The 25373-nt window shown below is 40.3% G+C and overlaps 1 protein-coding gene across 1 annotated transcript in view; it reads left to right on the forward strand.

Moving 5' to 3' along the window:
- The window catches only part of LOC137291145 (uncharacterized), a 63098-nt gene that overhangs the window by 35053 nt on the left and 2672 nt on the right, over window positions 1–25373 (forward strand). Inside the window, exons 5-37 of the mRNA XM_067822430.1 lie at window positions 2285–2419; window positions 2595–2804; window positions 4146–4361; window positions 4775–4909; window positions 6747–6896; window positions 7585–7734; window positions 8423–8572; window positions 9261–9410; window positions 10099–10248; window positions 11775–11924; window positions 12613–12683; window positions 13451–13600; window positions 14289–14359; window positions 15127–15258; window positions 15965–16114; window positions 16892–16952; window positions 17641–17790; window positions 17966–18050; window positions 19398–19500; window positions 19815–19864; window positions 20305–20501; window positions 20704–20791; window positions 21193–21269; window positions 21404–21440; window positions 22350–22447; window positions 22827–22952; window positions 23259–23404; window positions 23690–23825; window positions 24060–24203; window positions 24313–24369; window positions 24634–24678; window positions 24915–25040; window positions 25126–25251. Coding sequence (XP_067678531.1) covers window positions 2285–2419; window positions 2595–2804; window positions 4146–4361; window positions 4775–4909; window positions 6747–6896; window positions 7585–7734; window positions 8423–8572; window positions 9261–9410; window positions 10099–10248; window positions 11775–11924; window positions 12613–12683; window positions 13451–13600; window positions 14289–14359; window positions 15127–15258; window positions 15965–16114; window positions 16892–16952; window positions 17641–17790; window positions 17966–18050; window positions 19398–19500; window positions 19815–19864; window positions 20305–20501; window positions 20704–20791; window positions 21193–21269; window positions 21404–21440; window positions 22350–22447; window positions 22827–22952; window positions 23259–23404; window positions 23690–23825; window positions 24060–24203; window positions 24313–24369; window positions 24634–24678; window positions 24915–25040; window positions 25126–25251 — 4022 coding nt within the window. The remainder of the gene's footprint in view (window positions 1–2284; window positions 2420–2594; window positions 2805–4145; window positions 4362–4774; window positions 4910–6746; window positions 6897–7584; window positions 7735–8422; window positions 8573–9260; window positions 9411–10098; window positions 10249–11774; window positions 11925–12612; window positions 12684–13450; window positions 13601–14288; window positions 14360–15126; window positions 15259–15964; window positions 16115–16891; window positions 16953–17640; window positions 17791–17965; window positions 18051–19397; window positions 19501–19814; window positions 19865–20304; window positions 20502–20703; window positions 20792–21192; window positions 21270–21403; window positions 21441–22349; window positions 22448–22826; window positions 22953–23258; window positions 23405–23689; window positions 23826–24059; window positions 24204–24312; window positions 24370–24633; window positions 24679–24914; window positions 25041–25125; window positions 25252–25373) is intronic.

The raw sequence follows: 25373 nt of genomic DNA on the forward strand, positions 1-25373 counted from the left end.
TGTTGCTGTTTGTCACCGTGACTGTACATGTCGTTGCAGGTGAGTACGTTTCTTACATATAACTGTTTCAGTGCCAGATGTGAAAGTATCGCTGACCGGTAGCTTAACAAACAGTTGCTAGGTGGCGGTACGTACAAGCAACACAAGTGTACCTGCACATAGCAGACAACACAAATATACATGTTTTCTATGGTACAAGGGACAGGGAAAACGTGTTCTCAGTTTTCTAAAGTTAATTAGGAACGCTTAACAGAAAGGTGGACATGTGACAAGTGTCTATATTTGATGTGTGTCTGTGGTGTACGGTAATGTATTAAGTTTTCCTACTGTCCAACTCCAGGAGGTCATAATGAACAGGGAGCTATGTTCAGAACTGAACTAGACACATGAAGATGATAATGGTCTCTATATTATTACAGGTACAGACTGTCACCGAGGTGTTTTCAAACATAAATAAATATACATTCCTGAAGGCTCCAACGCCGCCGCTCTGTATGGGCGTTGTGTCCAACATACAGATAAAGCGAGAACACAGTGTCACCTGTACAATATCTGAATGTTATCAGTATTCAGTTTGTTGTGGGATGAGTCGTGTCGCTACCTGACACAACAACGGTGGAGTTAAAAGGGAGTGAAATTGAACTGTGATAGAGGAAACACTCTTTGAAATACACCGAAAGGCTGAGTTGCACTTCAAATGAACGTTTTAGTATATGTCTGAATGAGACATACAAGTAAAGTTTTGAAATGGCGTTGCAGTGCGATTTCATTTATATTTCCATATCTAACATGAAGTTGGTCACATTTAACATGTGCGTTAGCATGACAAGCACCACATGGACATGTGCATTCAATTCTACAACATCGACTCCACCATAAGAAGAATGTGTAACCTCTGCCACCTCTGTCATGTCGACAAAACATAAGTCCTTTATAAAAATTAGTAGGTACCTAATTGCGCAGATTGATGTTCAATTTTGATTGATCATTGGATTGTCTGGACCAGACTCGATTATTTACATGTAGACCGCCGTCATATAGTTGGAATATTGCTGAGTGCGGCGTAAAACACCAAACTTCCTCCCTCCCATCTTATGTATCCTATGTATTTATTTTGACCTCATGTGTCCAGTACAGGGACCTGAGCGTAATAAAAGTTCAGTTCTGATTTCTCAGATTTAATTTTGTCATATAAAAATTTTGTCATATCAAAAGACAATAGCTTCCGATGGCCAATCCACTGCAAGTAGTGCAACAAAGCACTACACAAAATCAAGACCTTCACATGGAACCATTGGCGTTTTTTCATTTCCTTATTCGGTCGTTTGGATGTAGACTCTCACACCGTTAATTCAATGACCATACTTCTTTTCATGAAACCATTTATCTGTGATCACTTACACAAAATGCAAACAAGATGTGTGCGAACATCTTCATATGTATGTACATGACGTACACACAAACAACCACACAAATACCACAGACCACAAGACGATTCTAAAGAACGTCGCGCAAGGCAGAGAAACATTACCCCACACCCGTGAGTATAGTACACGAGATAATGTACTTCCTCGTGTTAAGTATCAGCATTGGAAGTTTTCACGGTTTCTTTATTCACTTTAGTTCACTGAATAGCTAATGTAGCTGAATATGTCAGAGACATCAATATTAAATTAAGAGTCTTGTTTTCAGATGAACGTACAATTACTTTCTCGAAAACAAACTTCTCTCCAAATATCAATGCGCAACAAATCAATTGATCGAAATCTTCCTCGATAAATTTTGTGAACGGTATTCTATGGCATTCAAAAGGATACGGAACAAAGGGTTATTTGAGTTATGTGGTATTACCGTTAAGCGTGGAGTCGTCGCTATCCGTCAGGTCCTCGTCAAAATTGAGAATAATTTGCAAGAAATCACTGCATAGGATAAGGGGCTTCCTTCACGAAACAAACTCCCATTCTATTAACATTGAGTGCTTTGTGAAATTAACTTAGTTTCATTTGGGACATATTTGTTTGGCCATTCTAAAATTCCTGTTTCACATGTATGTGTCTTGTTTCAGTTGACATTCACATATATAATCTATTACAGACACCTGCCCAGCTGGTAGAAACGGCTACATGTGCAACTAATAGTGTCACTGTCTGCTGCTGATGTAGACCATTCACATATGTAATCTATTACAGACAGCTGCCCAGCTGGTAGAAACGACTACATGTGCAGCTACCTGTGTCACTGTCTGTTGTTAATGGAGATCATTCACATACATAATCTGTTACAGGCAACTGCCCAGCAGGTGAATACGGCTACTCTTGCAGCTACCAGTGCCACTGTCCACAGGTCTACTGTAACGCTACTTCAGGCTGTCAGCCGGCAGATTGTTCCAGGGGATGGTCCGGGCCCTCTTGTCAAAAAGGTAAGCAGTGCATTGAGTGCACATTTGTCAGGCCATGCACACAGTCCCTCGTTACGATACATTATCCATGTAGGAACTATTGTCAATGACGTTAGGGCTCCTCTTTACACACCCAAAATACCGGCGTGTTATGTTGTGTATGCTGTATACAAATTGCTCTTTCCATATGTCACAGAAAATATAGCCCTCAACAGGACTACATCAGCCAGTAGTATCTATATGGCATCATCAAGAGCCGTGGATGGAGGCAAGGGCGGAATATTATCCGGTGGAAGCTGTTTTCATTCTGCTTATACTGATTTCCGTATAACATCTGCTTGGTGGAGGGTAGATCTGGGACAGGAAACACTGGTACATGACGTCAGCATCTACTTCAGAACTGACTGTAAGTAAAGTAATTCAGTTCATCTGTTAGGCATTAGAAATGCACCAATTAGGCCGCCTTATTTCGCCACCTGGACTTAGCTTTCGAAGTTTTCATAGCCCTGAAATAGTCGTAAGTGTCACACATTAACATTGACTTACGACTATGTCAGCGCTAAGAGAGCTTCGAAAATCTAGGCGCTGAATTCTAGCTATTGTTACGGTTAAAAATTGCCGTGACAAAAGATGTAAGAAATTCCCACCGAACCAGCAAACACCATCAAGTTTAAGATGCTCAACACTTTTGTATTTAGCAAAACAAAGACAAGATAAAAGCAAAATAGATTCACAGGTTCACAATAGAGGTTTCATATACAATGCAAATGAGTCAAATCTACAGTAATGGGTCACAAATATAATGTCAGCTCACCGAAGTCTTGATGTGAGAGTGAGAAACAGTTATGCAGAATGTAACACAGCGAGCGGTCAGGCATCGCGACCATCGCCTTCAACTTGGAATTCTCTAGACCGGCCTCGTGTTTACCTCATAATATAACCAAAGGGAGGTAACTCTACAGAACTACCTTAAACGCCTGCCGATTAAATACTAATACCACTGAACATTTATGATACGAAATGTGACCTATAATGATTATTATTCAAAACACCAAACGTTGTGACCCAATAATAATTATTACTTAATTAATAATACAATTTATAGAAAATACACACTCGTAACACTATATGGGTTTGAGAGTAAGTTTGTAAACATATGGTTGATTAATGCAAGGAATGAGTGTGTCTTTGCGTTGAAATGTATTGTACTTACATCACGACTTGACAGTTTTGGATGGGACACAAGCCTGAGTTGCTACAGGTGGTAGACGTTTAACGCTTTGTTGAAATTCCCCCGGGCCGATTCTACCGATGATAGTATGTCATTAGAGAGAAATATTGAAATCTTGCAGAAGGACACCCTTTGATGAAAGGCCATGCTGATAGCAAAACTGTGCTGTAAGTCCCCGTGCTCCCTCATAACCCCGATCAGCCTTCAGTTGATCTATATTATGTTTTCGTTGTCATTATCCCCAATAACGGTTTTATATTTTATAGTTACATATAAGTCAGAAATCTGCAACTATTCAAATTGTCGACAGCTTTGACAACTTATCTTCAGATATTAGGATTATGTGACTTGTTTTAGTTATGATATGGCGGAAATATTGCCGATGTGACTCTGACTTTCAGCTCACTCTGCTGAAAGGTGGAGATTGATCAGGTATAGACACTGTATATTTGATACATGAAGTGATAATACATATTAGGCTGAATACATCCTGATTATAATTTCTACATGTAACAGATATAGTTCGTCGGAGTGGAATCCAGATCTACATAGCTGACACTGACGGCTCCCCAACTGATGGCATCAACTGCTACACGGTGTCAGGGACAGACATACCAGACGTTTTGAACGCCACGTGTACTGGTGAAGGTCGCTACCTGGTGCTCTATACAACTGTAAAGAGCACTGGTGACTCAGTACCCATCATGGATTTCTGTGAAGTGGAGGTTGAGGGTAGGAACACTGACATCAGTTTCTCTTGTAGATTCTGTACATATAAATACATTGTTCAGACGATTTTCTGTTGAACAAGAACACATCACTCCGTTGGTGTGTGTGTAATGGCGAACTCATTCATAATATTGTGTTCCTGGGTTCAGTAACACTATCATATCATCACACGCATGTTATTCATATCAATATGCATGACTTCACTGCCATATGAGATTCAGTAAGAGCTATTACATGTATTAGCATAATTCACCGTAACGACTGTGTTGGATATGGCTTGGATGCTAACTCCATTCTAACGTTATTATTTGCATAATTTAGAAGATAATCAATATATCTTTTCTTATATTCGTCTTAAATATCTGAGCTCCCATCATTGTAAGTGCTGCCTGATAAGGATATCTCGCATCTTTAAGTGTGTGCTCGTGGTACTTTCGGTGCTGACTGTGACAACTACTGCCACTGTGACGGTGATGTGTGCAACTACGTGACCGGCGTCTGTCCAAGTGGAACTTGTCTACCAGGCTGGCGAACAGACAGGTGTGACACAGGTTTGTAGTTACCTTGGGGTTCATGGGATGAAATATCTGTATTATCTGGAACAAGCTTTAAGGTGATCCCTCACACTAGATAAATTGGAAAACAAGGCATAAATAAAGTTGCATTACTTATATACAATTACAAGTATCTGTAATTAAGCAAACAAAATAATACTATTGTAACGTGATACAACTTTTTGAGATCCAAAAGCGTTACTTTATCTGTGCATATATTATAATCAAAATCCCCTTTATTCTATCACAGATAAAAATCCCACCTCAGGTAGGCAGGCGTTCCCAAATCCTATTTATGAATGACACAACTAAGTTTAATGTATATCACACACACACAAGCAAATAAAATAATAATTTTAAAAACACACAGACACAGACACACAGACACACACACAAACACGCACAAAAATCACAAACTCAAACACGCAAACATACACTTTCTTATGCACGCTTGAACGGACGCACGTATACACACCCGCAGTAATATACACCTACTATGCCCTACTATGCTAGTTACAGGTTGCTATAATTACTGCCGTTCACAATACATACCATTATTACTCGCCCGTTGAAGATACAGTGTAATATTTTACATCAGTATTTCACTGGTGTAATACCGCTTGACGTATGACGTCAAAATGATTCAAAGTTGTGACGTCACAATGCTAATGTCGCTGTTCAGACCTTGCTTGACTCGCGGAGAGCAGAAAGTCCTCACACTACAGGGCAATTTCGTCGCAGTTTCTGTCAATTTATGTTGGCAAGTAATAAACAGAATACTAAACTCGCTTTCGTAAAATACCAGTTTTATGAAACTCATTAAAGATTTGGTATTAAGCCCGCTTTTGCTCGTCTGATACCAAATCAATTCGTTTACTAAAAATGGTATTACACGGAAGGTCGTTAAGTATCCACTATATATATTATGACATAAGTATACAACATATTTACAACATTCAACGTCATGTGGTTATGGCAAAGTGTTCTGTACAGATATACATCTAAAATATATAGTTACAATACTGCAGAGTCAGGATGTCAGCGGGTGAACAAAGAGGAGAAATTCTGGAGTATATAAAACGCCAGAACTGATCATAGACTCCAGAAAAAACAGAAATACAATCACTGGTCAAACCGCTGTCGCACCAAATAAAAGAAGACAAAAAGAATCACAACTATGAGACCCCATCCTAACCTACAAACCTATCTGGCGATTAGTAGTGACTTCATGGGCTAGTGTAAAGAGCAAATTTCATACTTAACTAAAATATCAACCTAGTTTCAAATATATACTTAAAATACAAACTATTGAAACACTGTTCCACAGGTGTGTCAGCACTCCTGATGCCGAAGTTCCGTGGTTGAGAATTGTGTAAAATAACCAAAAATTAATCACATAGCAATATATGCGTAATAGATCTTCTGGACTGTACTGAGAGTAAGTGAAGTGCCGGGATGACTCTTAAAATACCTCTCTGAACACTGTACTAATTAACGAAAACGGAATAAGTGCTATTGTTTCTGTGTACAGCTTGTACTTCTTTCAATGGCAGCATGTGTTCTGGATGTTGAGTATGGAGCTAATTGTTCGGGTAAATGCTGTCCCCAGCATACAGGTCGGTGTGAGTCAGGATGTCAGTCTGGGTGGAAGGGTGCAGATGACTGCAACATGTTTTTACAATACATGAAGGGGTGTGTTATGTTGTGGTGTTCCGTGGCACAGCTTTGAAACTGCAGGATGAGTAATCCGTTTAGAAATTCTCAAAGAAAATAATACGGTATGTTTAGATACTCACAGCAGACATTAGACAGTCATAGTTTTGTTTGTGTACAGCTTGTGTCCAAGGTACGGAGTACGGGGTTGGGTGTCTCAAAACCTGCAGTTCCCGGATGTGCCATGGAGATGCGAGCACCTGTCCCCAGGATACAGGACGGTGTACAGAAGGATGTCAGGCAGGATGGAAGGGGGAGGACTGCACTACAGGTAAAACTGACATAAAGTGAAGTCAGACAAACATACTCTCTATACGCTATTGTTTTTATTTCTATATTGTGGATTTAAGAGGCATCTGGAAAAACCAATCACAGGTGTTTAGAATATTTTCTTGGTGTGTACAATTCTTTCATAAATCAGAATAACTATATCTAAAGTACTAAGTGCTTGTTTCCAACTCTGCCTTTAGATGCTGCTTTTCACAGAATCCATTCTTTGTGCAGTTTGAGCTGAACTGAAGTTCGACCTTGTCTGAGATTGTTTTTTGGTTTCACTTTTTATGTAAACTTGTATATCTTTAAACGTGAGCAAGGGTGCATGAAAAGAATACCTGTAAATTACATCTGAAATGTATCATCCAAGAAATACTGATACCATCTGATTTCGCCCAGCGCCTGTAAAGTTATCATATACGGTTTCTCTACTGAACGAGAGCTCAGTGGCACGAATCCACAAAGAATGATACAGTTGGTTTGAAATATTGATCAGAAAGGTGTTCTTGAAGTGGTCCACACATCTTCACAATACACGACGGAGGTATAAACGTAAAGGGTGTGTATGTTGTGAGCTTTGAAACTGCAGGATGAGTCCTCTGTGTAGACATTCTCAAGGACAATTATAAACTATCTTTAGATACTCACAGCAGACATTAGACAGTCATAGTTTTCTTTGTGTACAGCTTGTGTCCAAGGTACGGAGTACGGGGTTGGGTGTCTCAAAACCTGCAGTTCCCGGATGTGCCATGGAGATGTGAGCACCTGTCCCCAGGATACAGGACGGTGTACAGGAGGATGTCAGGCAGGATGGAAGGGGGAGGACTGCACTACAGGTAAAACTGACATAAAGTGAAGTCAGACAAACATACTCTCTATACGCTATTGTTTTTATTTCTATATTGTGGATTTAAGAGGCATCTGGAAAGACCAATGACAGGTGTTTGGAATATTTTCTTGGTGTGTACAATTCTTTCATAAATCAGAATAACTATATCTAAAGTACTAAGTGCTTGTTTCCAACTCTGCCTTTAGATGCTGCTTTTCGCAGAATCCATTCTTTGTGCAGTTTGAGCTGAACTGAAGTTCGACCTTGTCTGAGATTGTTTTTTGGTTTCACTTTTTATGTAAACTTGTATATCTTTAAACGTGAGCAAGGGTGCATGAAAAGAATACCTGTAAATTACGTCTGAAATGTATCATCCAAGAAATACTGATACCATCTGATTTCGCCCAGCGCCTGTAAAGTTATCATATACGGTTTCTCTACTGAACGAGAACTCAGTGGCACGAATCCACAAAGAATGATACAGTTGGTTTGAAATATTGATCAGAAAGGTGTTCTTGAAGTGGTCCACACATCTTCACAATACACGACGGGGGTATAAACGTAAAGGGTGTCTATGTTGTGAGCTTTGAAACTGCAGGATGAGTCCTCTGTGTAGACATTCTCAAGGACAATTATAAACTATCTTTAGATACTCACAGCAGACATTAGACAGTCATAGTTTTGTTTGTGTACAGCTTGTGTCCAAGGTACGGAGTACGGGGTTGGGTGTCTCAAAACCTGCAGTTCCCGGATGTGCCATGGAGATGCGAGCACCTGTCCCCAGGATACAGGACGGTGTACAGGAGGATGTCAGGCAGGATGGAAGGGGGAGGACTGCACTACAGGTAAAACTGACATAAAGTGAAGTCAGACAAACATACTCTCTATACGCTATTGTTTTTATTTCTATATTGTGGATTTAAGAGGCATCTGGAAAGACCAATCACAGGTGTTTGGAATATTTTCTTGGTGTGTACAATTCTTTCATAAATCAGAATAACTATATCTAAAGTACTAAGTGCTTGTTTCCAACTCTGCCTTTAGATGCTGCTTTTCACAGAATCCATTCTTTGTGCAGTTTGAGCTGAACTGAAGTTCGACCTTGTCTGAGATTGTTTTTTGGTTTCACTTTTTATGTAAACTTGTATATCTTTAAACGTGAGCAAGTGTGCATGAAAAGAATACCTGTAAATTACATCTGAAATGTATCATCCAAGAAATACTGATACCATCTGATTTCGCCCAGCGCCTGTAAAGTTATCATATACGGTTTCTCTACTGAACGAGAGCTCAGTGGCACGAATCCACAAAGAATGATACAGTTGGTTTGAAATACTGATCAGAAAGGTGTTCTTGAAGTGGTCCACACATCTTCACAATACACGACGGGGGTATAAACGTAAAGGGTGTCTATGTTGTGAGCTTTGAAACTGCAGGATGAGTCCTCTGTGTAGACATTCTCAAGGACAATTATAAACTATCTTTAGATACTCACAGCAGACATTAGACAGTCATAGTTTTGTTTGTGTACAGCTTGTGTCCAAGGTACGGAGTACGGGGTTGGGTGTCTCAAAACCTGCAGTTCCCGGATGTGCCATGGAGATGTGAGCACCTGTCCCCAGGATACAGGACGGTGTACAGGAGGATGTCAGGCAGGATGGAAGGGGGAGGACTGCACTACAGGTAAAACTGACATAAAGTGAAGTCAGACAAACATACTCTCTATACGCTATTGTTTTTATTTCTATATTGTGGATTTAAGAGGCATCTGGAAAGACCAATCACAGGTGTTTGGAATATTTTCTTGGTGTGTACAATTCTTTCATAAATCAGAATAACTATATCTAAAGTACTAAGTGCTTGTTTCCAACTCTGCCTTTAGATGCTGCTTTTCACAGAATCCATTCTTTGTGCAGTTTGAGCTGAACTGAAGTTCGACCTTGTCTGAGATTGTTTTTTGGTTTCACTTTTTATGTAAACTTGTATATCTTTAAACGTGAGCAAGGGTGCATGAAAAGAATACCTGTAAATTACATCTGAAATGTATCATCCAAGAAATACTGATACCATCTGATTTCGCCCAGCGCCTGTAAAGTTATCATATACGGTTTCTCTACTGAACGAGAGCTCAGTGGCACGAATCCACAAAGAATGATACAGTTGGTTTGAAATACTGATCAGAAAGGTGTTCTTGAAGTGGTCCACACATCTTCACAATACACGACGGGGGTATAAACGTAAAGGGTGTCTATGTTGTGAGCTTTGAAACTGCAGGATGAGTCCTCTGTGTAGACATTCTCAAGGACAATTATAAACTATCTTTAGATACTCACAGCAGACATTAGACAGTCATAGTTTTGTTTGTGTACAGCTTGTGTCCAAGGTACGGAGTACGGGGTTGGGTGTCTCAAAACCTGCAGTTCCCGGATGTGCCATGGAGATGTGAGCACCTGTCCCCAGGATACAGGACGGTGTACAGGAGGATGTCAGGCAGGATGGAAGGGGGAGGACTGCACTACAGGTAAAACTGACATAAAGTGAAGTCAGACAAACATACTCTCTATACGCTATTGTTTTTATTTCTATATTGTGGATTTAAGAGGCATCTGGAAAGACCAATCACAGGTGTTTGGAATATTTTCTTGGTGTGTACAATTCTTTCATAAATCAGAATAACTATATCTAAAGTACTAAGTGCTTGTTTCCAACTCTGCCTTTAGATGCTGCTTTTCACAGAATCCATTCTTTGTGCAGTTTGAGCTGAACTGAAGTTCGACCTTGTCTGAGATTGTTTTTTGGTTTCACTTTTTATGTAAACTTGTATATCTTTAAACGTGAGCAAGGGTGCATGAAAAGAATACCTGTAAATTACATCTGAAATGTATCATCCAAGAAATACTGATACCATCTGATTTCGCCCAGCGCCTGTAAAGTTATCATATACGGTTTCTCTACTGAACGAGAGCTCAGTGGCACGAATCCACAAAGAATGATACAGTTGGTTTGAAATATTGATCAGAAAGGTGTTCTTGAAGTGGTCCACACATCTTCACAATACACGACGGAGGTATAAACGTAAAGGGTGTGTATGTTGTGAGCTTTGAAACTGCAGGATGAGTCCTCTGTGTAGACATTCTCAAGGACAATTATAAACTATCTTTAGATACTCACAGCAGACATTAGACAGTCATAGTTTTCTTTGTGTACAGCTTGTGTCCAAGGTACGGAGTACGGGGTTGGGTGTCTCAAAACCTGCAGTTCCCGGATGTGCCATGGAGATGTGAGCACCTGTCCCCAGGATACAGGACGGTGTACAGGAGGATGTCAGGCAGGATGGAAGGGGGAGGACTGCACTACAGGTAAAACTGACATAAAGTGAAGTCAGACAAACATACTCTCTATACGCTATTGTTTTTATTTCTATATTGTGGATTTAAGAGGCATCTGGAAAGACCAATGACAGGTGTTTGGAATATTTTCTTGGTGTGTACAATTCTTTCATAAATCAGAATAACTATATCTAAAGTACTAAGTGCTTGTTTCCAACTCTGCCTTTAGATGCTGCTTTTCGCAGAATCCATTCTTTGTGCAGTTTGAGCTGAACTGAAGTTCGACCTTGTCTGAGATTGTTTTTTGGTTTCACTTTTTATGTAAACTTGTATATCTTTAAACGTGAGCAAGGGTGCATGAAAAGAATACCTGTAAATTACATCTGAAATGTATCATCCAAGAAATACTGATACCATCTGATTTCGCCCAGCGCCTGTAAAGTTATCATATACGGTTTCTCTACTGAACGAGAACTCAGTGGCACGAATCCACAAAGAATGATACAGTTGGTTTGAAATATTGATCAGAAAGGTGTTCTTGAAGTGGTCCACACATCTTCACAATACACGACGGGGGTATAAACGTAAAGGGTGTCTATGTTGTGAGCTTTGAAACTGCAGGATGAGTCCTCTGTGTAGACATTCTCAAGGACAATTATAAACTATCTTTAGATACTCACAGCAGACATTAGACAGTCATAGTTTTGTTTGTGTACAGCTTGTGTCCAAGGTACGGAGTACGGGGTTGGGTGTCTCAAAACCTGCAGTTCCCGGATGTGCCATGGAGATGCGAGCACCTGTCCCCAGGATACAGGACGGTGTACAGGAGGATGTCAGGCAGGATGGAAGGGGGAGGACTGCACTACAGGTAAAACTGACATAAAGTGAAGTCAGACAAACATACTCTCTATACGCTATTGTTTTTATTTCTATATTGTGGATTTAAGAGGCATCTGGAAAGACCAATCACAGGTGTTTGGAATATTTTCTTGGTGTGTACAATTCTTTCATAAATCAGAATAACTATATCTAAAGTACTAAGTGCTTGTTTCCAACTCTGCCTTTAGATGCTGCTTTTCACAGAATCCATTCTTTGTGCAGTTTGAGCTGAACTGAAGTTCGACCTTGTCTGAGATTGTTTTTTGGTTTCACTTTTTATGTAAACTTGTATATCTTTAAACGTGAGCAAGTGTGCATGAAAAGAATACCTGTAAATTACATCTGAAATGTATCATCCAAGAAATACTGATACCATCTGATTTCGCCCAGCGCCTGTAAAGTTATCATATACGGTTTCTCTACTGAACGAGAGCTCAGTGGCACGAATCCAGAAAGAATGATACAGTTGGTTTGAAATACTGATCAGAAAGGTGTTCTTGAAGTGGTCCACACATCTTCACAATACACGACGGGGGTATAAACGTAAAGGGTGTCTATGTTGTGAGCTTTGAAACTGCAGGATGAGTCCTCTGTGTAGACATTCTCAAGGACAATTATAAACTATCTTTAGATACTCACAGCAGACATTAGACAGTCATAGTTTTGTTTGTGTACAGCTTGTGTCCAAGGTACGGAGTACGGGGTTGGGTGTCTCAAAACCTGCAGTTCCCGGATGTGCCATGGAGATGTGAGCACCTGTCCCCAGGATACAGGACGGTGTACAGGAGGATGTCAGGCAGGATGGAAGGGTGAGGACTGCACTACAGGTAAAACTGACATAAAGTGAAGTCAGACAAACATACTCTCTATACGCTATTGTTTTTATTTCTATATTGTGGATTTAAGAGGCATCTGGAAAGACCAATCACAGGTGTTTGGAATATTTTCTTGGTGTGTACAATTCTTTCATAAATCAGAATAACTATATCTAAAGTACTAAGTGCTTGTTTCCAACTCTGCCTTTAGATGCTGCTTTTCACAGAATCCATTCTTTGTGCAGTTTGAGCTGAACTGAAGTTCGACCTTGTCTGAGATTGTTTTTTGGTTTCACTTTTTATGTAAACTTGTATATCTTTAAACGTGAGCAAGGGTGCATGAAAAGAATACCTGTAAATTACATCTGAAATGTATCATCCAAGAAATACTGATACCATCTGATTTCGCCCAGCGCCTGTAAAGTTATCATATACGGTTTCTCTACTGAACGAGAACTCAGTGGCACGAATCCACAAAGAATGATACAGTTGGTTTGAAATATTGATCAGAAAGGTGTTCTTGAAGTGGTCCACACATCTTCACAATACACGACGGGGGTATAAACGTAAAGGGTGTCTATGTTGTGAGCTTTGAAACTGCAGGATGAGTCCTCTGTGTAGACATTCTCAAGGACAATTATAAACTATCTTTAGATACTCACAGCAGACATTAGACAGTCATAGTTTTGTTTGTGTACAGCTTGTGTCCAAGGTACGGAGTACGGGGTTGGGTGTCTCAAAACCTGCAGTTCCCGGATGTGCCATGGAGATGCGAGCACCTGTCCCCAGGATACAGGACGGTGTACAGGAGGATGTCAGGCAGGATGGAAGGGGGAGGACTGCACTACAGGTAAAACTGACATAAAGTGAAGTCAGACAAACATACTCTCTATACGCTATTGTTTTTATTTCTATATTGTGGATTTAAGAGGCATCTGGAAAGACCAATCACAGGTGTTTGGAATATTTTCTTGGTGTGTACAATTCTTTCATAAATCAGAATAACTATATCTAAAGTACTAAGTGCTTGTTTCCAACTCTGCCTTTAGATGCTGCTTTTCACAGAATCCATTCTTTGTGCAGTTTGAGCTGAACTGAAGTTCGACCTTGTCTGAGATTGTTTTTTGGTTTCACTTTTTATGTAAACTTGTATATCTTTAAACGTGAGCAAGTGTGCATGAAAAGAATACCTGTAAATTACATCTGAAATGTATCATCCAAGAAATACTGATACCATCTGATTTCGCCCAGCGCCTGTAAAGTTATCATATACGGTTTCTCTACTGAACGAGAGCTCAGTGGCACGAATCCAGAAAGAATGATACAGTTGGTTTGAAATACTGATCAGAAAGGTGTTCTTGAAGTGGTCCACACATCTTCACAATACACGACGGGGGTATAAACGTAAAGGGTGTCTATGTTGTGAGCTTTGAAACTGCAGGATGAGTCCTCTGTGTAGACATTCTCAAGGACAATTATAAACTATCTTTAGATACTCACAGCAGACATTAGACAGTCATAGTTTTGTTTGTGTACAGCTTGTGTCCAAGGTACGGAGTACGGGGTTGGGTGTCTCAAAACCTGCAGTTCCCGGATGTGCCATGGAGATGTGAGCACCTGTCCCCAGGATACAGGACGGTGTACAGGAGGATGTCAGGCAGGATGGAAGGGTGAGGACTGCACTACAGGTAAAACTGACATAAAGTGAAGTCAGACAAACATACTCTCTATACGCTATTGTTTTTATTTCTATATTGTGGATTTAAGAGGCATCTGGAAAGACCAATCACAGGTGTTTGGAATATTTTCTTGGTGTGTACAATTCTTTCATAAATCAGAATAACTATATCTAAAGTACTAAGTGCTTGTTTCCAACTCTGCCTTTAGATGCTGCTTTTCACAGAATCCATTCTTTGTGCAGTTTGAGCTGAACTGAAGTTCGACCTTGTCTGAGATTGTTTTTTGGTTTCACTTTTTATGTAAACTTGTATATCTTTAAACGTGAGCAAGGGTGCATGAAAAGAATACCTGTAAATTACATCTGAAATGTATCATCCAAGAAATACTGATACCATCTGATTTCGCCCAGCGCCTGTAAAGTTATCATATACGGTTTCTCTACTGAACGAGAGCTCAGTGGCACGAATCCAGAAAGAATGATACAGTTGGTTTGAAATACTGATCAGAAAGGTGTTCTTGAAGTGGTCCACACATCTTCACAATACACGACGGGGGTATAAACGTAAAGGGTGTCTATGTTGTGAGCTTTGAAACTGCAGGATGAGTCCTCTGTGTAGACATTCTCAAGGACAATTATAAACTATCTTTAGATACTCACAGCAGACATTAGACAGTCATAGTTTTGTTTGTGTACAGCTTGTGTCCAAGGTACGGAGTACGGGGTTGGGTGTCTCAAAACCTGCAGTTCCCGGATGTGCCATGGAGATGTGAGCACCTGTCCCCAGGATACAGGACGGTGTACAGGAGGATGTCAGGCAGGATGGAAGGGTGAGGACTGCACTACAGGTAAAACTGACATAAAGTGAAGTCAGACAAACATACTCTCTATACGCTATTGTTTTTATTTCTATATTGTGGATTTAAGAGGCATCTGGAAAGACCAATCACAGGTGTTTGGAATATTTTCTTGGTGTGTACAATTCTTTCATAAATCAGAATAACTATATCTAAAGTACTAAGTGCTTGTTTCCAACTCTGCCTTTAGATGCTGCTTTTCACAGAATCCATTCTTTGTGCAGTTTGAGCTGAACTGAAGTTCGACCTTGTCTGAGATTGTTTTTTGGTTTCACTTTTTATGTAAACTTGTATATCTTTAAACGTGAGCAAGGGTGCATGAAAAGAATACCTGTAAATTACATCTGAAATGTATCATCCAAGAAATACTGATACCATCTGATTTCGCCCAGCGCCTGTAAAGTTATCATATACGGTTTCTCTACTGAACGAGAACTCAGTGGCACGAATCCACAAAGAATGATACAGTTGGTTTGAAATATTGATCAGAAAGGTGTTCTTGAAGTGGTCCACACATCTTCACAATACACGACGGGGGTATAAACGTAAAGGGTGTCTATGTTGTGAGCTTTGAAACTGCAGGATGAGTCCTCTGTGTAGACATTCTCAAGGACAATTATAAACTATCTTTAGATACTCACAGCAGACATTAGACAGTCATAGTTTTGTTTGTGTACAGCTTGTGTCCAAGGTACGGAGTACGGGGTTGGGTGTCTCAAAACCTGCAGTTCCCGGATGTGCCATGGAGATGCGAGCACCTGTCCCCAGGATACAGGACGGTGTACAGGAGGATGTCAGGCAGGATGGAAGGGGGAGGACTGCACTACAGGTAAAACTGACATAAAGTGAAGTCAGACAAACATACTCTCTATACGCTATTGTTTTTATTTCTATATTGTGGATTTAAGAGGCATCTGGAAAGACCAATCACAGGTGTTTGGAATATTTTCTTGGTGTGTACAATTCTTTCATAAATCAGAATAACTATATCTAAAGTACTAAGTGCTTGTTTCCAACTCTGCCTTTAGATGCTGCTTTTCACAGAATCCATTCTTTGTGCAGTTTGAGCTGAACTGAAGTTCGACCTTGTCTGAGATTGTTTTTTGGTTTCACTTTTTATGTAAACTTGTATATCTTTAAACGTGAGCAAGTGTGCATGAAAAGAATACCTGTAAATTACATCTGAAATGTATCATCCAAGAAATACTGATACCATCTGATTTCGCCCAGCGCCTGTAAAGTTATCATATACGGTTTCTCTACTGAACGAGAGCTCAGTGGCACGAATCCAGAAAGAATGATACAGTTGGTTTGAAATACTGATCAGAAAGGTGTTCTTGAAGTGGTCCACACATCTTCACAATACACGACGGGGGTATAAACGTAAAGGGTGTCTATGTTGTGAGCTTTGAAACTGCAGGATGAGTCCTCTGTGTAGACATTCTCAAGGACAATTATAAACTATCTTTAGATACTCACAGCAGACATTAGACAGTCATAGTTTTGTTTGTGTACAGCTTGTGTCCAAGGTACGGAGTACGGGGTTGGGTGTCTCAAAACCTGCAGTTCCCGGATGTGCCATGGAGATGTGAGCACCTGTCCCCAGGATACAGGACGGTGTACAGGAGGATGTCAGGCAGGATGGAAGGGTGAGGACTGCACTACAGGTAAAACTGACATAAAGTGAAGTCAGACAAACATACTCTCTATACGCTATTGTTTTTATTTCTATATTGTGGATTTAAGAGGCATCTGGAAAGACCAATCACAGGTGTTTGGAATATTTTCTTGGTGTGTACAATTCTTTCATAAATCAGAATAACTATATCTAAAGTACTAAGTGCTTGTTTCCAACTCTGCCTTTAGATGCTGCTTTTCACAGAATCCATTCTTTGTGCAGTTTGAGCTGAACTGAAGTTCGACCTTGTCTGAGATTGTTTTTTGGTTTCACTTTTTATGTAAACTTGTATATCTTTAAACGTGAGCAAGGGTGCATGAAAAGAATACCTGTAAATTACATCTGAAATGTATCATCCAAGAAATACTGATACCATCTGATTTCGCCCAGCGCCTGTAAAGTTATCATATACGGTTTCTCTACTGAACGAGAACTCAGTGGCACGAATCCACAAAGAATGATACAGTTGGTTTGAAATACTGATCAGAAAGGTGTTCTTGAAGTGGTCCACACATCTTCACAATACACGACGGGGGTATAAACGTAAAGGGTGTCTATGTTGTGAGCTTTGAAACTGCAGGATGAGTCCTCTGTGTAGACATTCTCAAGGACAATTATAAACTATCTTTAGATACTCACAGCAGACATTAGACAGTCATAGTTTTCTTTGTGTACAGCTTGTGTCCAAGGTACGGAGTACGGGGTTGGGTGTCTCAAAACCTGCAGTTCCCGGATGTGCCATGGAGATGCGAGCACCTGTCCCCAGGATACAGGACGGTGTACAGGAGGATGTCAGGCAGGATGGAAGGGGGAGGACTGCACTACAGGTAAAACTGACATTAGAAAATGACATACTCTACTGAGTGTATGCCTTTAGAATTACTGCAGACACCATCTGGATTAGACACAGCAAATACTTTACAACGGTGTTTTACAGAATGTGTCGAAGATGTGGAATACGGAGTCGGATGTAACAAAAACTGCACTACCCGTATGTGTCAGGGAGCTATAAGCACCTGTCCCCGGGAAACAGGACGGTGTACAGAAGGATGTGAGGCAGGATGGAAAGGGGAAGACTGCACTACAGGTAACATGCACTAAAAAGCAAAATGTATTTATTGTCTGATTCTGATTACATTCCACGATTTACACCGTACATATCTGTGAAATCTATTTTCAGAGGAAATGGTGTGGGTTACTCTTACATGAACATGAGATCAGATCTTACGGAGGGCGTCCTGGAAAATGATGCTTTCAAACTTCTCTGGAATAGGCCAATATACAGCCTGAGACGAATTCCAGTCAACAAACCTGATCTTGTCCTTTTGATAAAACTAATGGAATTATTTATATCATTGAATTTTCTGTCCCTTTTGACAGCAATGTGATTGGCAAGATTCAGGAAAAGCATAATAAATATGCGGACCTCGCCTTTGAAATGTCTCGCTTGCATCCCAAGTACACTGTCGTCAGGCTCCCCATTGTTCTCGGTGCCCTTGGTTTGGCATCTCCTGATCTCTTGGCGCAGATCAGGAGAGTGCCCGGGTTCTCCACCGGGAGCACAGCCCTTCTGACAATCTGGGTAATGCAGAAGGCTGCAGTGTTGGGGAGCCTCCATATTGTCCGGAAAGTTCTTGGTGGGTTCGACTAGGCAGTGTTTCCTGGGAGAAGTCCCATTCGCTGTCTGGGCTGCGTGTAGAGGGGGCGAGGGCCCTGAGCTGATGATGAGCTTTACCAACCTGACTGTGCCAGGATCACCCAAACCCTCTCTGCTGCATATCAATCTTAATATGTAAAACATAATGTGTGAATATTTTTCTCCTCTATCAAGTTTCTACAAAAGAACGAAGGTTAAGATTTTCAGTTTCTCTCAGGTTGTGATAGATGCAAACACACACACACACACACACACACACACACACACACACACACACACAGAGAGAGAGAGAGAGAGAGAGAGATTTGGAATTTTCCATATTCACTTGAAAAAAACCCCAGTGACATATATGTATACGGACGTGACACACCTCACGTAACGTAACCTGACGTCTCGTTTGGCACACCACTGCTGAAACAAGTGATTAAATAAACGTAGGTGATGTCACAGTCAATGCTTCTGAGAGCTGCCTAAGACGGTATGAGGAATCTACGTGTTTTGGCTGATATGATGTTCTTTCGTAGGGTATTTCATTTTGTCGGAAGCATTTGTTCTTGTTTTCATGCTGGTATTAACATTTGTATTTTACGATTTCTTATTGTCTGAAGACTGAAAATATGGGAAAAAGGGAAAACTATGTTAAGAAGAGTATGTGTTTAGTCATATTCCTTGAAGATGATATAAGTTATTGGCTATAGTACTGAAGACATGCAACAGTTGTAGCAGATTTGCTTCTGTTTATTCTGTTTATGACATATTGATATTTCTCCGCTCTAGAAGTCAGTATGCCGCTGTCCACTGGTCCTGCTGTAATCTCGGGTGTCGTTGTTGCTGCCATTGCTATAGTCGCCATTGGTGTTGTTGTCGTCGTCTTCCTCAGGTGATCAACACTGACATCACCATGTAATCAGTATCTGAGCTTGAACACATAAAGAATGGAGGGATGACGTGGTTGAAACTACGACCGAACTTTATGTGTATGTTATACTTGAGTGTAATGATACAAGAACACAGCAAGATTGCTGAAATCAAGATGTGTTACAGTTGAATGTCCTAGGTTGTTTTGCACATTAGAATCTGACAAATGATGAAGGTGACAAAGCCTGTCACAGTCAATCAGCTGAAGAAATCAGAGATTTCAGCGTAATTAATAATGGATTTAATTAACCAAAACTACATTTTCTTTATCAAAAGGCGAAGGAATCATCGGAAGCAGTCAGACAATCATACCAAAATACACAAAGGTTCGTCCAACTAATCATCTGACGAATTGTTGAATTTCTAAAAGAATGCTTTTCTTTACTTTAAAAAGGATGCATTTACATGGAATACCCCAACCTGAAATACATAGGGCACTATGTCCATGGACTCAGTTTTAAAACTTTCAATAGTGTCAATATATACTGTATGACTATGCAACAATGCCGAAATGGATATCTGTATCATATAATAACCACAATATGTGACACAGGAGCTGTTTTGGATGTGTGAAATGACGGATCTAATTTGAAACATAAAATAAACATTGATGAGACCTTGAACTTTGTAATCTTTATCAAACCTTTGATCAATAATCGTACATTACGCTCTCCAACAAGTTTGTGTAAGGATTAATCCTGATTGTTGCACAGCACTTGCTACTACAAAAATAATGCACAGCTAATTAGTTTTACATATGGAATAGAGGACACAGACGAGACGGGAGTGGACAACCCTGCGCCAGTTCTTGGGGAGGACGAGGACAATGTAGAAGAGGACCACAATGCCACGTACTACAACATAGGGTTCGCTCCAGCAGTGACGGTGGTGTCTGTAGATCAGCTGGGGGAGCGGATAAAAGAGCTGCAGGTGCCTGCCGGGGGGTTCCAGGCAGAATATCAGGTCAGTGGAATCAGGAATGTGTGCATCAGCATTTGCATCACATTTATTTGTATTTTCCTCCTTGTGAGTCGTGTCATCAGCCGTATGGTCTCTCGTACAGTGTCATATGTATACACATGCTTCTCATTGATTATCAACCATCCTTAACCAGTGTCAGAGTGACTTGTTACATGATAAGCCATGATTCTTTCATTAATCACAGAAACTGCCGACTATCTTTACCCGGCCTTACACCGACTCCCAGCGGGAGGAAAACAAGGGCAAAAACAAATACATAAGTTACTATCCATGTGAGTATATCAGTATTCTGATCAATGCTTGAATTCATTGTTCTGAGTGTGCAAGTCAATTATCAGTGACAAGGGACGTATTTGATTTATGTGACAAGTAACATACTTTTTAGATTTATCTTTCCTATGAATCTGAACACTTTCAGAAAGTTTTTTTGAGTCCTTAACATTGTAACCTTGATCTAATTACTGAGCAACAGGTACATGGCGCAGTTGGAAATCGCGTGAGCATGTTTAAAAATATTTGTACGTCATATTTGTCGGATATACGTCAACATAAAGGGAAACTTGATTATTGGAAAACTGAAGTCATCCCTGTTGTCATACGTACTTAAGGGGGGCACATCCCTGCATATTATCCGTATTGTAGAGTTTCCAGTTGGCAGTTTTCTGTGTTACAGATGATGCCACTAGGGTGGTGTTGAAGGAGCTGCCAGACCAACCTGGTTCCGACTACATCAACGCCAGCTATATCGATGTAAGTTGGATATCGCGTTGGAAATTGCGGATTAAAATTGTTTAAAAACTGATTTCTTTGTTGTTTCCGTTAATTGTCTTTAATTATTGTGCTACACGAAGTAATCGTATAATGTCATGTCTTGATTTCAATAGGGATACTCTCGACCCAAAGCCTACATTGCGGCACAAGGTACGGTTACAAATGCTTATAGCTGTGTAATGATCTGTGCTTGTACTTACAAAAATCAGTCAAGAGTCTATCCTGGAGCTTGATCAGTCATGAGATATTCTATCCTGGTAAATACATACTTATGGGGGGATGTGATCTGTAGCCTGTTTGCATATTGTATTGTCCAGAGAGTGCTATTAGTTTTAACGTTTCATGCTAATGTTGATTTATATTGTGATATTCTAGTTGTTTTACTGTCCTTCGTAGACAGGTTTTCATAATATACATATATTCCATTTCAATGTCAGCTATGGTCTCGACACAATATGGTTGAAATATTCCTGATGTCACATCAAATATTAACTCACTAAAGTACAGATTCTAGTACTTTCGTTGGATTCTGTCCCATCCGGGATTCGAACTCACCCTCAGTGTCAGGAACCCAATCTCCAGCACACAAAGTCAGATGCTTAACCCACTGAGCCAATGCAGCTTACACTAAAATGGAAGTCAGATAACTGGTAATCTGGACGTTTTCATACAACAAACCTGGTAATCAAGAACGTGTTATATGAGCTGCCAGAAAGAAAGGAACAAATCTGTTATACGAATTAGAGTTTGAGAATATAATGCATTAAGTATTTTTCTACATGTGCATTTCCCCGAATCAAAACTCTTAATCGGCAGTCATGTGGTTAGGAATGTGCATACACGGGTTTATCTTATAGACGGATGATCAATTGCAATTACTTACCCACATAATGTCTACAAATAATCAGTTACTAGGCCATGTATATAGTGGCTGTCCACGTCACAGGGATAAACTAAAACCTCTTTAAGTACGTCATTGCTTGTCATGTGTCTACCAGTACGCCATCTGTGTGGATCAGTGATTTCCACAAAATGATATGACTCATGTTTAACCTACAGCTCCCAACAAGAAGACCCTCACGGAATTCTGGAGGATGATCTGGGAACAGAACTGTACAAGAATCGTCATGTTGACAAACATGAAGGAGTTGGGAAGGGTACATCTCCGGATCACTTATCCCTTACATCAGCAACACACACAACCAGAACACTATTCACGTCTCTGCTAAACTTACAGAGAGATGATGACACTAGTCTTCTAGTTTGTTAGTGTAAGGAATCACAACTGCCACAGGGACCAAGCCATTTTCTTGAGCAACCTGGTCCGTAGATTCTGTTTATGGCCAACTGCAAACGTTCCAATGATGTCAAACCGTTCAGTCTTAAAATCATATAAAACGTTGGGATATCTAAGTACTATAGGCCTGTGACCTCTTCAGTATGGAATAAAGTTTGGTTTGGTTTGATATTTGTGACTATTAACATGATGAGAAGCATATGTTTGCGATCATTTCACTCAAAGACTGCTAATTTTAGGTGAAGTGCGAAGCGTACTGGTCTGACACAACAGACTTGCATGTGGACGACTTCATCATCACCGTCACAGACTCCAGTATCCGAGCTAACTGGGTCGTCAGGGAAGTACAGGTTACAGACAGACAGGTACGTCATCTATCCATGTGACACAGTTATCGGCAGTAAATATACTGACAGAGACAAACAAGGGGACACATAAATGTACAAGTTCGTCTCCAAGGCATTTTGTTTCACCGTTCCGACAAAAATCGAGAACAAATAAAGGAACACAGAGTGATGTTCGCTTTCTTGTTTCCCTGAGTATATGTAGGAATTCATCTGAAACATGAAATTTTTCGAATGCTTATGGCTAATAAACTCAGTTTCATAGTTCTGTAATTATTGCGTCAATGAAGCACAAAGCTCAGATGGTTGTATTTTTAACAACTTCAGACAAACACAAGTCGATGTTTCTATCATTTCCACTTCACAACATGGCCGGATCATGGAACTCCGGAGGAGATGGCCTTGACTGAGTTTCTGTGGCTGGTCAGGTCGTCATACATCACACAGGATGACCCTCTCCTGGTTCACTGCAGGTTTACAATGCTCTGTTCAAACCCACACTAAAAACAATGTTCCTTGTTATACTACCCGATGAGAAAATATCCACACACAGCAGTACTAGTCTCTGAACCAACTTCCACGACATTCTGTTGGTTTTGTTTAGGCACATCATGACAGAAGGTACATGTGGTTTTGTTTATTTCAACAGCACACTATTTGTTTCATGTTTCAAGTAGTGAACTAGATATATATAATTGAAGTAGTATTGAATTATGAGTGGTATGCGAATAAACATGGAATTGGTTCTCTACATACAGTGCTGGTGTCGGCCGAACAGGAACCTACATCGCCCTGGACTACCTGCTGGACCAGGCTCTGGCTGAAAATGCTGTGGATGTGTTGGGATGTGTGTCTGGGATTAGAGACCAGAGGAAGGGGATGATACAGACCAAGGTGGAAAACCAAACCGTGCATTGAAAACTAAAACTTAAACTGTCACATTACTGATATATGGATGTAGTATAAGTAAATACAATTGCGTTGTTTATCATAAAACTGTCTACAATAGTTTATGATTCTCCAGTCCACAATCATGACTTACTAGTGAATGTTTTATTGCATTAGGAACAATTCACATGTGTTGAAAGTCACAACCATGTTCAACTATTGAATGTTTTATTGTATTAGGAGCAGTACACATGTCTGTACATGGCCCTGTATGATGCACTCCAATTTGGCAATACCGCCATCACCATCGACGAATTCAGGAACAACCGAAATGTGAAAGGGACGTTCTCAACATGTCGGATGTCAATCACCAAGTTCATTGAGGTAGCTGCTTTGTCATAAGACAACTCTAATCATATATATTTACCTTCGGTAAACTAATAATTAGAACAGTGGTTTGATAACGCCCTCAAATGTTCACAATATTTTGCAGACTCAGAACACCCAACGCGAGAAGCAGTCGAAGGGTGAGCATGAACCGTCTGGCAGGGTGAAATGCGGAGAAAGTTGGTGGTGTCTTTTGGATTTCCTGACGTGCTTTGAATGTTTCTGGTAGTTCTGGACAGACATAAATGCTATCACCTGTTACATATGTAGTCTACAACAGCTACATGTCATTTCATAAACAAATGTAGAACCTATTGGTATTGAACTGTGATATCATTTAATTTATCGATTCGAAGACATAAATAAAAAATCAGGTGCGGAAAGACGTCATTCAATTCCTGTTTCAGAAACAAGCGTGAAAGACCAGGTGTGGATAAATGGACGCTCAGACATCCTGGCTATACGCCTGCGGGTACATCAGTTTATTTGTTACATTTGGGAAACGTTTGTAAACAGCGACGTTTTTGTATTTGACTGTATCTGATACATGGTTATTCAAAGATTGGAAACAGTAAAGTACATATAGTACAATTTGAGAGTTTCGATTTCTATGCCTTGAAATTCTTCCGTTGTGTTAACTATCAGAAAATGCTTACGTTCTGGTGTAGAAAGAGAATGGTACTTTTAATCGCGATGTCTTCACTTCAGTCCCACCTGTCCATGCAAGGTTACCTGTTAACTGAGGCCCCCTCCGTCATCACGGCGTCTCTGTTCTGGAAACTCACAGAGGAACAGGAGTCTTCCACCGTCATTGTCCTGCCAGATTCGCATCAGGTGAGGAATTTCATTCCAATTGTGACATCAATTTCTGCTTATACTCGAAATGCTAGTGTTCCAAACTGGACTCTTTATGTTTCAGTGTCTGTCCAGTTTTGTGCCATCCCCAGGAGACAGTCTGGATCTGGGCCCTGTGACTGTCACATGTTCTACAGAGATCCCCGTCAACACTAACGTCACCCTCCTGAACACAGAGAGACAAATGGAGGTAGGTTCCACCTACATTACTGAACACTTACATAAACGATGTATTTTTCAGTTTGAACGGACACAACGATTAGATCAGATTGACAGTCTCTGAGGTAAGCTGGAAGTGAATGACTTATAATA

Source organism: Haliotis asinina, chromosome 7 (assembly GCF_037392515.1).
Source record: "Haliotis asinina isolate JCU_RB_2024 chromosome 7, JCU_Hal_asi_v2, whole genome shotgun sequence".
Taxonomy (NCBI): domain Eukaryota; kingdom Metazoa; phylum Mollusca; class Gastropoda; order Lepetellida; family Haliotidae; genus Haliotis; species Haliotis asinina.